We start from the raw sequence: 14,587 nt of genomic DNA, 5'->3' as shown, positions 1-14,587 counted from the left end.
ATGTCACCTCCTGGAGAATCAACTGTGTGCCATTAGCAGAGGTAGAAGCTCCTGTGTTGTGACCCCAGGGCCCCTTGTTTATGTTGCTATCTCAGGTAATACCACATGAAATTGCAATTGTGCGTTTATATCTCTCTCCCTCTCAGTCTGAGTTCCTTAAGATGACTCTGTCAGCTTTGCATCTCTAATAGCTGCACTCTGTAGGTTCCCTAGCATGTATTTTAAGGAATCAGTGCTTGTAGGGGTACATGCAAATGAGCATTAATGAACAGGATAAGGCTCATTGAAAGGCAGTGTAGGGGGAACACTCCCCACCCTACTCCCAGGGCCCACACTTGCATAATCCTCCAAATCATAACCAGGGGCCCTTCCATGAAGACACAGCTATTACGCCTCGACTGACAAATGGACAAACTGATAACTGCAGGGGAAAGTGAAGATGTCCTTGACTTCGGGGTCACATTTCTCAGAGTGACAGCTGTGGAAGGAAAATGTGCTGAGTGAGCATCCTTGCTCTTAGAACTCTGACTCCCTCCTCCTCCTGCCCCCAGCCATAGAATGTCCCTCAGAGACAGTCTCCACTAACCAAACTCTGGTGTTCTCAATACTAGAAAAACAATAAAAGCATAAAGTTTCTATGTTGAATATGTGAGAATATCATCAGGACCTCAAAGTAAGGAAATACTTCTTAAGCACAGCATAAAAGTGTTAATCATACATTGAGAATATAGATAAATTGGACTTCAATACAGTAAATTATAGCCATTGGTCAAAGGTACAAACTTTCAGTTATAAGTCCTGGGGATGTAATGTACAGACTGGTGACTATAGTTAATAGTACAATTTTGTTCATCAAAAAGTTACCAAGAGAGTAGATATTAAAAATTGTTATCACAAGACAAAATATTTGCAACTATGTATAGCGGTAGGTGTTGACTAGAGTTACTGTGATGATCATTTCACAATACATAAAAATATAGAATCATCATGTTATGTGCTTGAAACTAGTATAATGTCATATGTCCATTGAATCTCAATTTTAAAATAATATTAACAATTCTATCCAGTACTCTTGCCTGGAGAATCCCATGGATGGAGGATCCTGTTAGGCTACAGTCCATGGGGTCACAAAGAGTCGGACACGACTGAGCGACTTCACTTCGGTTTTTCTTATCTGGTCTTGCTGCCTCAGCTTTCATAAACAAGATCTCTGACCTGAGTTTCTATTGCAGATGAGTGGTGCTAACCTTATCCAACTCTTACCCTGCCTTGTTTGGTTTAAATAGTTCTTGTCATTTGAAGAATTAAGAAACAAAAACAATCCAGAAGACTTCTTTTTTCAGGGCAATTCCATGCCTTTGGGATGGAAATTTTGGATATCACGTTAGTAACTTGTGATATCAGGTATATTGTTTATCAGTGCCAACAAGATGGCCTACAGACCTCCTTCTCACCTCCTCTTGCTGCTTCTTTAATTCCAATTTCTATTTCTTCCCTTATAGTTTTCTATGGATATGGAGTATACATGGGACACCCTATCTCTTCCAAATATATTTTCGTCGTGACATTTCTGTTTAAGGAGTTCATTAAAGCACAATATTTTTACACACAAAAAAAATAATAATAATATTAACAATTTTAAAAGTTTGTCCACAAAATACCAGCAAAAGAATAAAAACACAAGCCAAAGGAACATACATCAACACCCCAATCAGACGTTCACATGTACATACACACACGCGCGCACACACACACACACACACACACACCAGGGATCGTCCACAAACTCACGTGCTCGGTGTTGCAGCCAGTGACTCTCATCCCAGCACACAGGGCATTGGCTGCTCCCTCATTGTTAAACACCCTGAACTGGACAAACCCTGCAACAAATTCCCCTGGAAAAGAAGAGGCAGAGAAAGGCCTAAGTATGCAAAGGAGGAACTAGACAGAGCTTTCCACTGATCAGACCAGGGATTCCCTAAATCAACAGGTCGGGTTATAGCCCAACACTCCAAGCTGCAAGGATGAAGCCCAGCACCTCTGTGAACAGTGGCTGCTGCATCTAGGCCCTGAACTTGGCTGGAAGAGACCTTCCTCCATCTGGAGTAAGAGGACCAAGGCTCAGGCTCACGAGAGTCACTTTTCTGCTAAGGCTCATAGGAGAAATGAGACTCCACTGAGAGATCAGCGAGAAGACCCCCAGAGGTCCAGCAGGAATAAGCAATGATCAGAGGCGGCCACTTGTTTCTGAAGCCACACCGGCCATCCAATTACCATGACTTTATTTGCCCTACCTACCATTACCTGTTCTTGTTGAAACAGTAAAGGTAAAAACTGATGGCTTGTATTTTCCCACCAAAGACTTATGTTCTATGGCTTTATCATACTGAAAAAAAGGTCTTCTTTCAAAAATAGCTATCCATCTATTTATCAAGAAAAATTTGTTTTTGTTCTCACTTTATCAAGAACACCCTGGCTCGGCTTCTCAAGTATTTCACATCTGCACCTTTACACCTGCCTCATGTAAAAAGAACTTACCTCTTTACATGAGGTTCTTTTTACATTATAAAGAACAAAAACAAATTTTTCCTATGAGCCTTAGACAAGTGACTGTTGTGAGCCTGAGCCTTGATCATCTTACTCTCAACTGGAGGTTCTCCAGATAAACCATGGTGTTCTTGATAAAATGAGAACAAAAATTTTTCTCAATACTTTCCAAGTTGTTCTCACCTGTGAACATTAGCTTGCCTTTTCCTTAACTATTATAAAAGTCATGGAGCATATTGGTTAAGAAGCCTGGCTTTATATCCTCTACAATGGAGAGGAGGGTAATTGTAACTTCATAGGTTTTTCATGATGATTAAATGACACAAAACCATCTCAAGTCTCTAGAAAATAGTTTGGCATACTGTATTGCTACGTGTTCCATAAATGTTAGCAATCATTAATTGTTATTTACACTTTCCCCAAGAGAGGAGGGAAGGATTGATGACTGGGTTTTGGAGGGAGATACTCACGCTGACAATTTGGTGAATAATAAGATGCAGTTTTCTCAGCATCGCCAAAGTCATAGTCAACAGGAATGGCTGGGCCATTGTCAGTCCAGCACTTCCCTGCTCCGTACTTCACTGGGAATTTCTGCAGGGACCAAAATACAGAGTTGTATGGGACAGTAGGCAAGCTGCCATGTAGGGAAGTAGGAGATTTAATGCCCTTGGGTGTCATATTCAGAAATCAGACTGAATAACAGTGAATCCTTCCCATCTGCAATCATAGCTAGGACCCTAACCAGCCTCAAGACCCTTGTTTTTCCACCTCTTTACCCACCCATAATTTTCTCCCCCAGGCTTCTTCCACTTCCTGGCTCAGAGTTCTTCTGAGAGGCAGCACCCTAGTCTACAGTGACCCAGAGGTAGAAGAAAGCCAAACAGAAGCACTACTTAGTGATAGGGACAGAGCAGACTTAACTCCTCTTTCCAAATACTTGGCTTTCTGTTCACTAAAATAAGTGCCTCCACCCTGAGCCAGCAGCCCCATGTACCTGGTAGAGTCCAAACAGATTCTGTCCCAGTCTCTGGAAGAAGCCAGTGTCAGTATGGTACCTCAGCAGGGAGCTGTTCCTCCAGTGCTGCAGAGGGGACTTGTTGGGCACGTGCCAGATGCCCAGGTCCTGGGCCTGGATGTCGTAGTAGCCAGGGTTCTGCAGAGGGACACACACTCAGCCTGACCAGCCCAGGAGGTGCCACCAGCCAAAGACCCACACACACAGCCCTCCCTTGAGCTGAGAGCTCAGGGCTCTGGGGAACAGGTCCCCAGCAGTGCTCAGACCCCTATCTCCCTCCAGCAGATGATGAGACCCCACCACTCAAACAGCCTTGGTGAGAGGAATTTGTCATTCAAGACATGGACTTCCGTCTTTCATCTTCTCCAACCCCACTTCCAACTCCCTATCTCCCACCCTCCCTTCCACATGCCTTGCTCCAGCCACACTCAGCTCCCACCCTTTCCCACCTGGGTGCTCAGTACCTTGTAGTCATCACTGGTGGCCGCCTCTGCAGACCCAAACGTGTTGTAATTGGCCCAGTTGCCGTCCCCCCCTGGGTAGTCAGCCCTGTTGCCCTGCTGACTGGACCAGCGATCGCCCACAGTGCATTTTCCACGCATGTTGTTCTCATGCACACTGGCCACCAGGGTCCAGCCGCCACCCCCGGAGGTCATGTCACAGAAGGTCTGGTAGACGACACCATTCTCAGTGCGGAGGTGATACAGGCCATCTGCAGAGGGAACCAGTCAGAGACCCTGTGTCTAGAGCATAGGGTCCATCTCAGACCCACAACCAGAAAGACTCTGGGAATTCAGAAATGTATCCTGAAGGCTCCCACAAATACCTGCTTGTTGAGGACAATTCTCTGTGGACACTGACTCCTTTGTTCCATGCTACCTTTTCAAAGACTCTGCAGAGCGGACATCCTAGGAGACAGAGACGGTATCTCCCTTGGGATAGAGCCTCCTTCTGGCCAGAAGAGGCCAGAAATCACGCCCAACCACATCTCAAGTCCACACCAGGATGTGGCCTCTTCACCCAGAAGTAAGGGCAGGCATGCTCACTGCCCATTATATGAGATTCATATTCCCTAAATGCAGAGTTCTTCCTTGTACTCAGCCCCAGAGAAAATAAACTGTCTTCTGCAAAAAGGCTTACATTTGCTTGATGAACCAAATTTATGAGCTGCTTGGCAAACAAATTACATGGGCAGATATCTCCTGGCCCTTTTCACATCACTGTGATGGGATGGGGCCCAGAACACCAGCACAGGAAAAAGCTGATGCTCTGGCTACTTCTGTAATTGTAAGTAATAAAGTTCTATGTCTCTGCCTCTGGAGACTCATGTTCTCTGCCAGAATCTATGGCACTGAGACAGAACTAACTTCTTAGCTTACAAGAAGGGGAAAATCTTACACCCACTGGAGCTATGGTCACCGTGCTAAGATTCACCAGGAACAGCACATTCTCCCTGTGTTCAGAAGATCATGTCTCTGACAACTAGGTTGGATCCAAAAGCCTCAAAATTCCCAATAGAAATCCCTAGGCTGGAAGTTGGAGTCACAGCAGACAGGAGTGGTAGGCTCACCCCCTCTTGATCTCCATGACCAAGATCTGTTTAGCTAAAAAGTGGTTAAGAGGAAAGGATGCTGCGTTGGGTTATTACTCACCACCTGCTTTATGGCAACTTTCTTTGATTTCCTTGCAGCTTCTTGGAAGGAAAGAGAGGCAAGGAGCACAGGTTTCCTTGTCCCAGAACTTTTCAACAGAAAGCGTCCCTGCTAGAGGATATGAGGATAATTCTCAGTCTCATGCCGTCACACCAGCCTTCCTGGCCATTGGCTCCTAGCCCCTTCCCACTTCACAGGCTCATCACTAGACTGTGAGGCCCCAGAGGTCAGGATTCTCTCAGCTAAGAATAGCTGACCACAATCTAGTACATACTCAACACTTGCATTCTTCTCCACAACCAATTAAACATGAAAACCCTCATTATGCTTACTGTGATAAATGGAATTGTGAGGATGAGGACTAGGGAAAGATGTTCCCTGGACACAGCCCTGACCACCAAGCATCCTCTGGGAACCCCAAGGCCAAGGCCGTAGGAGCAGGAGCAGCTATAAGGAAGCAGTCTTTGTCACTATGACTCCCCTGAGCCCGAGCAGCCACACAGAGGCACAGATGGAGCCCCAGGACAGGCCTTAGCTTCAGACCACACATCCAGAGAGACCAGCAATGAACACTCTGGCCACAGCTCAATTTGGCTGCAAAGTGTGGCTTCTCTGCATCTCCATGAATCCCCCTCTGGGCCAGAACTTCAGCATCCAACCTGGTTCTACTCTCTCTGCTCCTCTGCACACCTGAGCGGATGAAACTGCTGCTCCTGAGGGACGTGCCTGCACTCGGCCCTCTGGTGGCCACAGGGAGGAACAGCAGGAGGTAAAACCTGACTCCTGTCCCCTAAGTAGAAAGGAGATGCACACAGTCATTGGCTGGTTCATCCTTTCTCTCCCTTCCATCCTTTCTCTTTGAACTCTCTGAGTAAGGAAAACCTCAAATGGAAAATGATGGGATTCTGGGCACTCTGGAACCTCCTGGAATAGAGCCCACCCCATCCAACCCTACAAATCCTTAAGGGACCACAGTCTCCTTTCTCTGAAACTCCCCCTCCCTAAGACCAGACCCGAGCTGGTATCGTGGCTCCCCACACACTCGGATGTTGTCTCAGACTCAGCTTCCTCACAGCACAGAAGGCTGAGCCTTCCTTCCTCACAGATGCCAGGAGCGGAGAGCGCCCAAGCAGGAGGAGTCTCAGAGCTGCTGCCTCCGCAGGGAGGTCTGAGGTAGGCAAAGTGCTGAGCCTTTTGGGGAGAGCAAACCATATGGGCCCTTCCCATCCCAGCCTACTTTGGGCTGCAGACTCCACCCTTGAGCATTCTTCCCTTGAAGGTTCCTGGGCCTCCGCCCCCAGCAATGAGAAGGAGTGTGTGACTGGCTGGAGGGGCAGGAGGCAGCGCTCGTGGGCACACAGGTGACACTCGCCATGAGGAGGGCCAGCCCTGCTGGGTCGGAGCACACACAGTGTTCCTTCCGTAACAGACTCTCAGGATGGACGGGACCTCAGGGTTCTTGCCTGCAGCCTGTCCTGCTCCCACCTCAGTCAGATGCTCCAGGGCCTCACACACCTGTCAGGTTGTCATCCTTCCAGTCTCTCCTGAAACCTCTCCATGAAGCCTTCCCTGACACTCCCACCCCCTAGAGAAGCTGGTGGATACTCTCCTGTCCTACTGTGGGCTTTTTCCAACCCCTAATTATGTGAGGTCATACTGTCATGCCATTCTTTTACTTATTTTGGGTTAGAAATAATTGAAAATTTAGAAAGTATTGTAAAAATAAAAATAGTTCATAAACACAAATATAGCTTTTGCCTAGATCTACCTATTGTTTGTGTTTCACCCCATTTACTTTATCATATACACCCTCTCTCTATACATGTACACAAACTCACACAACACTTTTTTTCTGAGCAAATTGAGAGTAAGTTACATACGTCAAGGCTCTTTCCTACAGGTAAGTTTGTATTTTACTAATAGAGATATTCTCATATATAACCACAGTGCAATTATCATTCACTTTTTTCAGTGTAACAGTGTAACTTGCTAGGGTCCACCAGCCTGGGAGTTCCACTCAGCTCAACTAGCACCCATAGTAAACTGAAATTTCTCTGGCTTTCATTCCCTCCTGTTATTAGGAGATTGCTTGTCCACATTTGAAGCCCATAATCCCCAGGGTATGTTCTACACCTGCTTACAATGTTCTACATCTCCATTCCGCACCCAAGCCAGCCCAACTCCTTTCAGCACTGTCCACCGTCCAGACTCTGGCTGACCACTGACCCTATGATACCTCATTTCCGCCACCTCTGCTGCTGGGGCTGCTCTGGGGGATCAGTTGCTGGTGTTCAAGACATTACTTCCTCTCATTCCTGGGCCTCCAGCCCCACATCTCTTTGCTGTCCAAGATGTAGGAGCCCTCCAGCATGTTCAGTGCGGAGGAAGGCAAATGCTTTACACACACATAAACCACTATCTAGTCCAAGGCCTGGAATGTTATTCACAACTTACACTTACCCGTGCACTCTACCACATCACAACCACCTGAGGACATAGACGACAGGGTTGGAGGGAGAGATGGAGAGAGGACTGACCTATCGCCCATACATCTCTGCTGTTTGCTCCAGCCATAGGGAAATGACCACTAACACCACTTAATCAGGGGATTTCTCAGGTCATCATTTGGGTTGTTCACTGTGATTAATTCCCTCTGTTTGGAGCACAGGAAAGGCTGGCCCTCTCCTCTGTGAAGTTAAATGGGCCCTGGGACCTGTTCTAGCCAAGTGAGGTGAGCAGGAAGGGTCAGTTTCAGGCTGAAGCCCTCACCAGGCAGGGCACAAGTCCATACTGTCCTTTTTCCAGCCTCAGGAAACAAGGCAAATACGGAGCCCTGGCTTGGTGGTACGTTTATGTCTGAGGAGGAAACTAATCTTGGAGGTTGGAAGGATGGCGTTCTGTGTTCTGTTTTAGGGGAAATGTTAAATGTGCTGCCTGTGGTATCTCAGGAGGTATGAGATGTACAGACTGCACTGGGGCATTAAAGGAAGGCCTCGGAAACAATGTCAGCTGACTTGGTTCTGTATTACAAAGGGGAGGGTCTGGGAGAAAAGGTGGTCATTTTGCAAGCAGGAGTGAAAGGAATAACTAATCCTGGGTCTTCAACAGGCAAATGGTATGGAAAAATTTCCTTGACAAATCATTAAATCATCTTCTATCAGGACACACACACACAGAATTATATGTGTGTGTGTATGTTAGTCACTCAGTCGTGTCCAACCCTTTGTGACTCATAGACTATAGCCTGGGGGGCTCCTCTGTCCATGGAATTTTCCAGATAAGAATACTGAAGTGGGTTGCCATTTACTCCTCCAGAAACATAAATATAGATAAGATATAGATATATACCACTCCCAAAATCTTTGTCTCCATCCACTTTAGTCAAGAACAAGTATATACTATTTAGTATCTCATGTGCAATATAGTAAGTAGTGGCAAAAACACAACCTAGCAACTGAGGGAGCTGAGAAATATTGTTCCTGCACTACATATCAAATTTCTAAAATTTTACTAGTAAAATTTGGGAGACTAAAGCAATACCTTTTTAATTACGTTTAGACTAAGCATGTTTCCAGACGTTCATTCACGTACTGACATTCTGAATTACTGTGCTCTTAAATTCCAAAATACCAATATTTGCGGTATAATAACATATTATAGTATTTTTCAAGAATATGAAATCTGATTTTTTACATCTTAATTTATATATCCAAAGGAACAATTTACATTAAAATTTCAAATTAAAACTACACTCCTTCAAAAAATTGCCATCATACCCATTTTTCACTTAAAACCCCATCTTGGTTTTACCCTACACTAGCATTTCAGTCTGGAGAAGGCAATGGCACCCCACTCCATTACCCTTGCCTGGAAAATCCCATAGATGGAGGAACCTGGTAGGCTGCAGTCCATGGGGTCGCTAAGAGTCGGACACAACTGAGGCGACTTAGCAGCAGCAGCAGCATTTCAGTCTTACAGAATACAACAGTGTACTTGGATACTGAAAGCTTGTTTGTCACTACATCCTGCTGGCAAACCCAGGTTTTAGGCCTAGTTATGGTCCATTCTTGCAACTCATTTAATTCTTACCCCTATACATCTAAGAACTCTTTTTTATGTTAGTTCACCCGGACTTATTGAGTAATTCATTTCCTTCATGTCCTCAAAATAGAAAATGTTACCTTAGCAAACAAGGGAAACAACCAATGTTTTCTTGAGAATTGCATAAAAGATAAATAAATATTTGAAATGCAATGAAATCAGGTACATAATAAAAGCTTGTCTTAAAATTATGAAATTACATACAAGGAAGCAGTTGAGTTTGTCACTGGAAAAGGGAGATAAAAATTTGTTCTTGAAGAGCTCACTGTCTCCAGAGTATGAATAATGTCACACTGTTTGATCATGAGAGGGGTTTGTACTAAATCAAAGATTCACAAATTGCCATCTGAAGTTTGGGGCAGGTCATGACAGTGTTAGGCATACAACATAAAAAATATAAGAACAAAAATATAGGTTTTCTATGGAACTAGATATATTCAAGCTAAAAAACTACATTTACTCTGTGATTATGGCCCTTCTATTTTGGTGTTGTTAAAATACCTTTCATGTAAAATAATACTGATAACAGATGTTCTATTTTTGCTTTTTAATTTTTAATAGAAATTTTTTTTTAATTTTGTAACAACTTTTTCTTGTTTCCCATAGAAGTAAATAAACTTTGTGACAAGTCCTAAGTTATGATTCTGTGTTGAGCCTGGTCTAGTCCTGAGAAAACCCATCTTCATCTCCATGGGGCGAAATACGTGGTCAGAGGCACCACTGGCTTTTCCTCCTAAAAGACCCAGCAGCAATCCCTAGAGACTTTATAAAACAAGGAAAGGATCCCAACTTAACAGGGAATTCTTCACTCCAAGAAGCTCATGAAAGGAGGGAGAGAGAAGGGAAAGTTCCTCTGCTCTTTGGAAGGAGAATTCTGGGGCTGTTCTGGTTTGGTTATTAAGTTTCCCACTTCTTTCCCTTTGGGGTTGCATGCCTATTGTAGAACTATCTCTCAGTTATGTCCATCTTTGCTTTATATATTATAGTGGTATGTTATTAGTTGTATAAATGTTTATAATTGCTGTATCATTTTGCTGTACTGAACTTTATAAATGTATAATGTCCTTTGTCTCTTGCTACTGGTTTTTTTTTTTTAATCTATTTTGCCTGATTCAGTATGAATATTTGCATGGAATGTCTTTTTCCTGCCTTTCACTTTTATCCACTTTCAATCTATTTGCATCTTCAGATCTAAAGTGAGTCTCTTGGAGATATCATGGAGTTGGATCATGACTTTTTTTAACTTTCGGCTGTGCTGGGTCTTTGTTGCTGTGCATGGGCTTTCTCTGGCTGCAGCGAGCAAGGGCTACTTCCTCCTCATGCTGACGGGCTTCTCATTGTGGTGGCTTCGCTTGTGGAGCACAGGCTCTGGGTGTGTGGGCTTCAGTAGGTGTGGCACACAGGCTTAGCTGCTCCATGGAATGTGGTATCTTCCAGTACCAGGGATCGAACCCAGGTCCCCTGCATTGGCAGGCAGATTCTTAACCCCTAGACCACCAGGGAAGTCCTGATCATGACTTTTTAATCCATTCTGCCATCTCTGTCTTTTTATTGGAAAATTTAATTCATTTATATTTAAAGTAATTACTGACGAGGGGGGATTTACTCCTTTCGTTTTGTTTTGTTTTCTGTATACCTTACAGGTTTTCCTTTCTCCGTTGTTGGATGGCAGAAACCAACACAACATTGTAAAGCAAATCTCCTCCAACTAAAAAGAAAAAGAGATTTTTCCTTTCTCATCACCTCATTACTGTCTTCCTTTGTGTTCAGCTGGTAATTTTTTTGTAGTGGAACATTTAAATTATTTTCTCATTTTCTTTTGTGTATATTCTATACTATTTAATTTGTGCTCAACATGAAGATTACATGTAATCTGCTAAAGTTATAATGCCATATTTGAATTTTAACAGCTTAACTTCAGTATTATACAACGCTGTTTCTTTAAAGCTCTGCCCCCACCCCTTTCTGTTGCTGATGTCACAAAATTACAGCTTTATACATTGTGTGTCCTAAAACTTAAACTAATAATGTTTTTAATGCATTAATCTCTTAGATTGTATAGGAGAAAAGTGTACTCATGGTGTTTGAATAATTTGCTTACGTGTATGTCTCTCCCTGCCATTCCCTTGACTTCACCCTCCATCCCACTGTGCTCTACAACTCAATGAACATATTGTTTCATCTGTTTCAGAGTTTACCACAATTCATAGTATAGTGATTATTCAGCAAAAGTATCCCAAAAATCTCTTTTTAATAATTGAGTAAAACTGAATTGAAGGAGACTTTTCAAAACTCTTAAGACTATAATAATGGTTAACAAGTGTCAAGCAGTTATCACAATCCAGGAACTCTTTTAAGGGCTGTAATGCTATTTCATTTATTATTTATAAAAACAAGTGAGGACTCTACTATTATTATCTGTACATTATTAATGTCTGTATGACCTGTATTCAGTTAAAAAAAACTAAGACTCTGATATATGAATAAATTTCTAAGGGCCAGGTGAATTTCAGGAACCACGATTTGGACTAAATACACTTATGAAATTTTTTAATGTATTGTCCACCTGGAACTTTCTGCCAATTTTTGTTTCTACCTGTAGAGAATTAGAGGGTCCATTTATTTCTCTTTTTTTAGGAGGCATAATTGACATACTATATTAGTTTTAGGTATACAACATAGCAATTCAACATTTATGTACACTGCAATATGGTCATCACAGTAGGTCTAGGTACCATCACAAAGTTAACAAATTCCCTACATTTTATCCCCATGACTAAGTGCATTATATCCACATGACTTACTTTTTTTATAGCTGGAAATTTGTACATCTTAATCCCCTTCATCTATTTCACTTTCCCACCCCATTCCTCCTCTGGCAACTAAAAATCTGTCCTAAAAGAGTCCATTGTTTTTTGTTTTTTTTTCTTTTTTACCTCACTGTGTGGCTTGAGGGATCTTAGTTCCTTAACCAGGGATAGAACCCATGCCCCCTTCAGTGGAAGCATGATGTCCTAACCACTAGACCACCAGGGAATTCCCAAGAGTCCATTTTGTGAACCTTTTGTCAAGGATTGTATTTGGCTGCAAAAAATAGAAAAACCCATCACAGCATCTTAAATAATTCAGTGGATTTATTTATCACAAAATAAAAATTCCAGGGGTAGGCAATGAAGGACTAGTGTGAAACTCAACTACTTCAAGAGGATACTTGATTTCTTTGATATTCCTACCTCATCTTCTATTGCACATAATTTTTTTCCATCCTCCTGATCACAGAATGGCTACTGTCTCTCCAATCATCCCATCTGTTTCCAGGGATAAAGAAGAATAAAGGATGAACAAAGAACATTTAGACTTCTACTCACTAGCACTTGTATCATAGCAACTCTAGATACTAAGGAGTCTGAAAATTTTAATATTTTGTACTGACATTAGAAGAAAGGGGGAAAACGGATTGGAAAGATGAGCTGAGTTCACTACTAGAAACTATGATTTATCATGTTTTTGTCAATTTCAATTTTTTTTAAAAGCAAACTTGTCATCAACATTTCTTTGATTATTAATGAAGTTGAAAAATGGTGACTTTGTGGAATCTTGCTCTGAGTTTTACTAAACCAAGAAAATAATTTAGAAATAATGGTAATCACTTCTGCCTCCCCGGCCATGCCACATGGCTTGCAGGATCTTAGTTCCCCAACCCAGGCCCTTGGCAGTGAGTCCTAACCACTGGACCACCAGAGAATTCCCAACCTTTAAATATGTAAACCCATGCTCAGCTCACTGGCCATAAAAAAAACAGGTCATGGGCAATGGTTTGCCAACCCCTGATCTTGACAAGAATAAAGCATTAATGTTATTCCCCTCTGTTTCCAAATCTACCTGCCTCCTTCTGGAATTTATCACATGACTTGGTCTGGGTAAAATCTCAGTATATTATTATCAAATCAATGAATCTGGCCTCTGCTTGTGAGTTAATTCTCTACCTCCCAAGGCTAGTTATTCCACTTGGGCCCTCTTGATTGCAAAAAAATTATTTTATGTTCTTTTGTCTTAAATATCTTCTTCATTAGTAATATTTCTATTGTGTTCATAACATATAACTGATGTGTTATGAGAATTGCAAAATTCCCAGGAGGCACCCACACCTTCAGAGGTGGGCCATTCTTGCTGGAAGTCTTATGGCTTTGTGTCTAATGGCTTGTGGGCTTGAGAGGAGAGAAGAGGGCTCAGATGACAGTAGGATCTGGGGATGCCACCATTGCCCAAAACGTCCCTGTTTCCAGGGATCACCAATTGGTCCTTTAGTTTTTAAAGTCAATGCCTACCCATACTATAAATTATCATGGTGGTGTACACTCAAATTTCAAGACATTTCTCTGGCAATATAACAAAATTTTAGCAGAACTAATTTTAAAGAGCTATTCTGCAATATTAAATATTTATAAAAACTAAAGTGATGGAGGAGATGATGGCAGAGAAGTAGATGGACATGGAATACATCTCTCTCCATGGAAACATCAGGAATACACCTTCAGACACAGAAGTGCATACAGAACACCAGCTCAGAGCGGACATGCTTACCTGACTAGCAGAGAAGAATATATAGAACCACGCAATACTCAGTAGGATGAAGGAACTAGGGGGAAAAACAGGAGTGTTAGTAGGACTGGACCTGCCCTTGGTGGGTAGGGGAACTGAAGCAGGGGTCCGATCCCCACATCAGGGCATCTGAGTCAGAGGAGAAACATTTAAGGCTGAGAGTGAAACAGCTGATCTGTGGTAGCCTAAATGGAATGAAAATCAGACAGTCCTTGCCGCAGCCATACATACCCCAGACAGGGACACAGGTCCCCTGGAAAGGCACAGCATCCGGGAGCTGGAGTTTAGGGAATGTGGAGCAATCCCAGGGCGAGGGCTGCTGTTGACTATGGAGAAACGGATCGAGGGGATGTGAGGGAGGAGATTGTGGTGGGAAATGCCTGTGGGGGAAAGCCAGGCAGAGATGGAAGCAAGGCGATGCTGCTGAGTCACGCGTAGGGGGTGGAGTCACCACCATGGCCTCTCCCTCACCACACGCCAGCATCGGCAGCTGAACAACAGACAGGCTTGACCACCAAATGTTTGAGGCACTGAACTAGAGTAGGACCCACCCAGGGTGCTCCTTTAAGTGACTGATGTGCCGATCTACAGAGTAGGACCCCAGCCGGGGGACCACTCCACGTGCCTGACACGCGGAACAACAGAGAAGGACCCCAGCCAGGGTGCTCCT

At 43.3% G+C, this 14,587-nt stretch overlaps 1 protein-coding gene and 1 pseudogene across 1 annotated transcript in view; both read right to left on the bottom strand.

Moving 5' to 3' along the window:
• LOC122430705 overlaps positions 1-3,127 on the bottom strand; it is a 23,139-nt pseudogene extending 20,012 nt beyond the window's left edge.
• Positions 2,956-14,587, bottom strand: part of LOC122437383 (intelectin-2-like) — a 27,034-nt gene continuing 15,402 nt past the window's right edge. The window contains exons 2-4 of the mRNA XM_043462260.1: positions 4,027-4,274; positions 3,542-3,700; positions 2,956-3,138 (exon numbers count right to left, since the gene is read on the bottom strand). Coding sequence (XP_043318195.1) covers positions 2,956-3,138; positions 3,542-3,700; positions 4,027-4,218 — 534 coding nt within the window. The 5' untranslated portion in view covers positions 4,219-4,274. The remainder of the gene's footprint in view (positions 3,139-3,541; positions 3,701-4,026; positions 4,275-14,587) is intronic.

Source organism: Cervus canadensis, chromosome 2 (assembly GCF_019320065.1).
Source record: "Cervus canadensis isolate Bull #8, Minnesota chromosome 2, ASM1932006v1, whole genome shotgun sequence".
Lineage (NCBI taxonomy): Eukaryota > Metazoa > Chordata > Mammalia > Artiodactyla > Cervidae > Cervus > Cervus canadensis.
The sequence above is the reverse complement of the archived record's forward strand: the minus strand, read 5'-3'. Positions and strand labels throughout refer to the sequence as shown.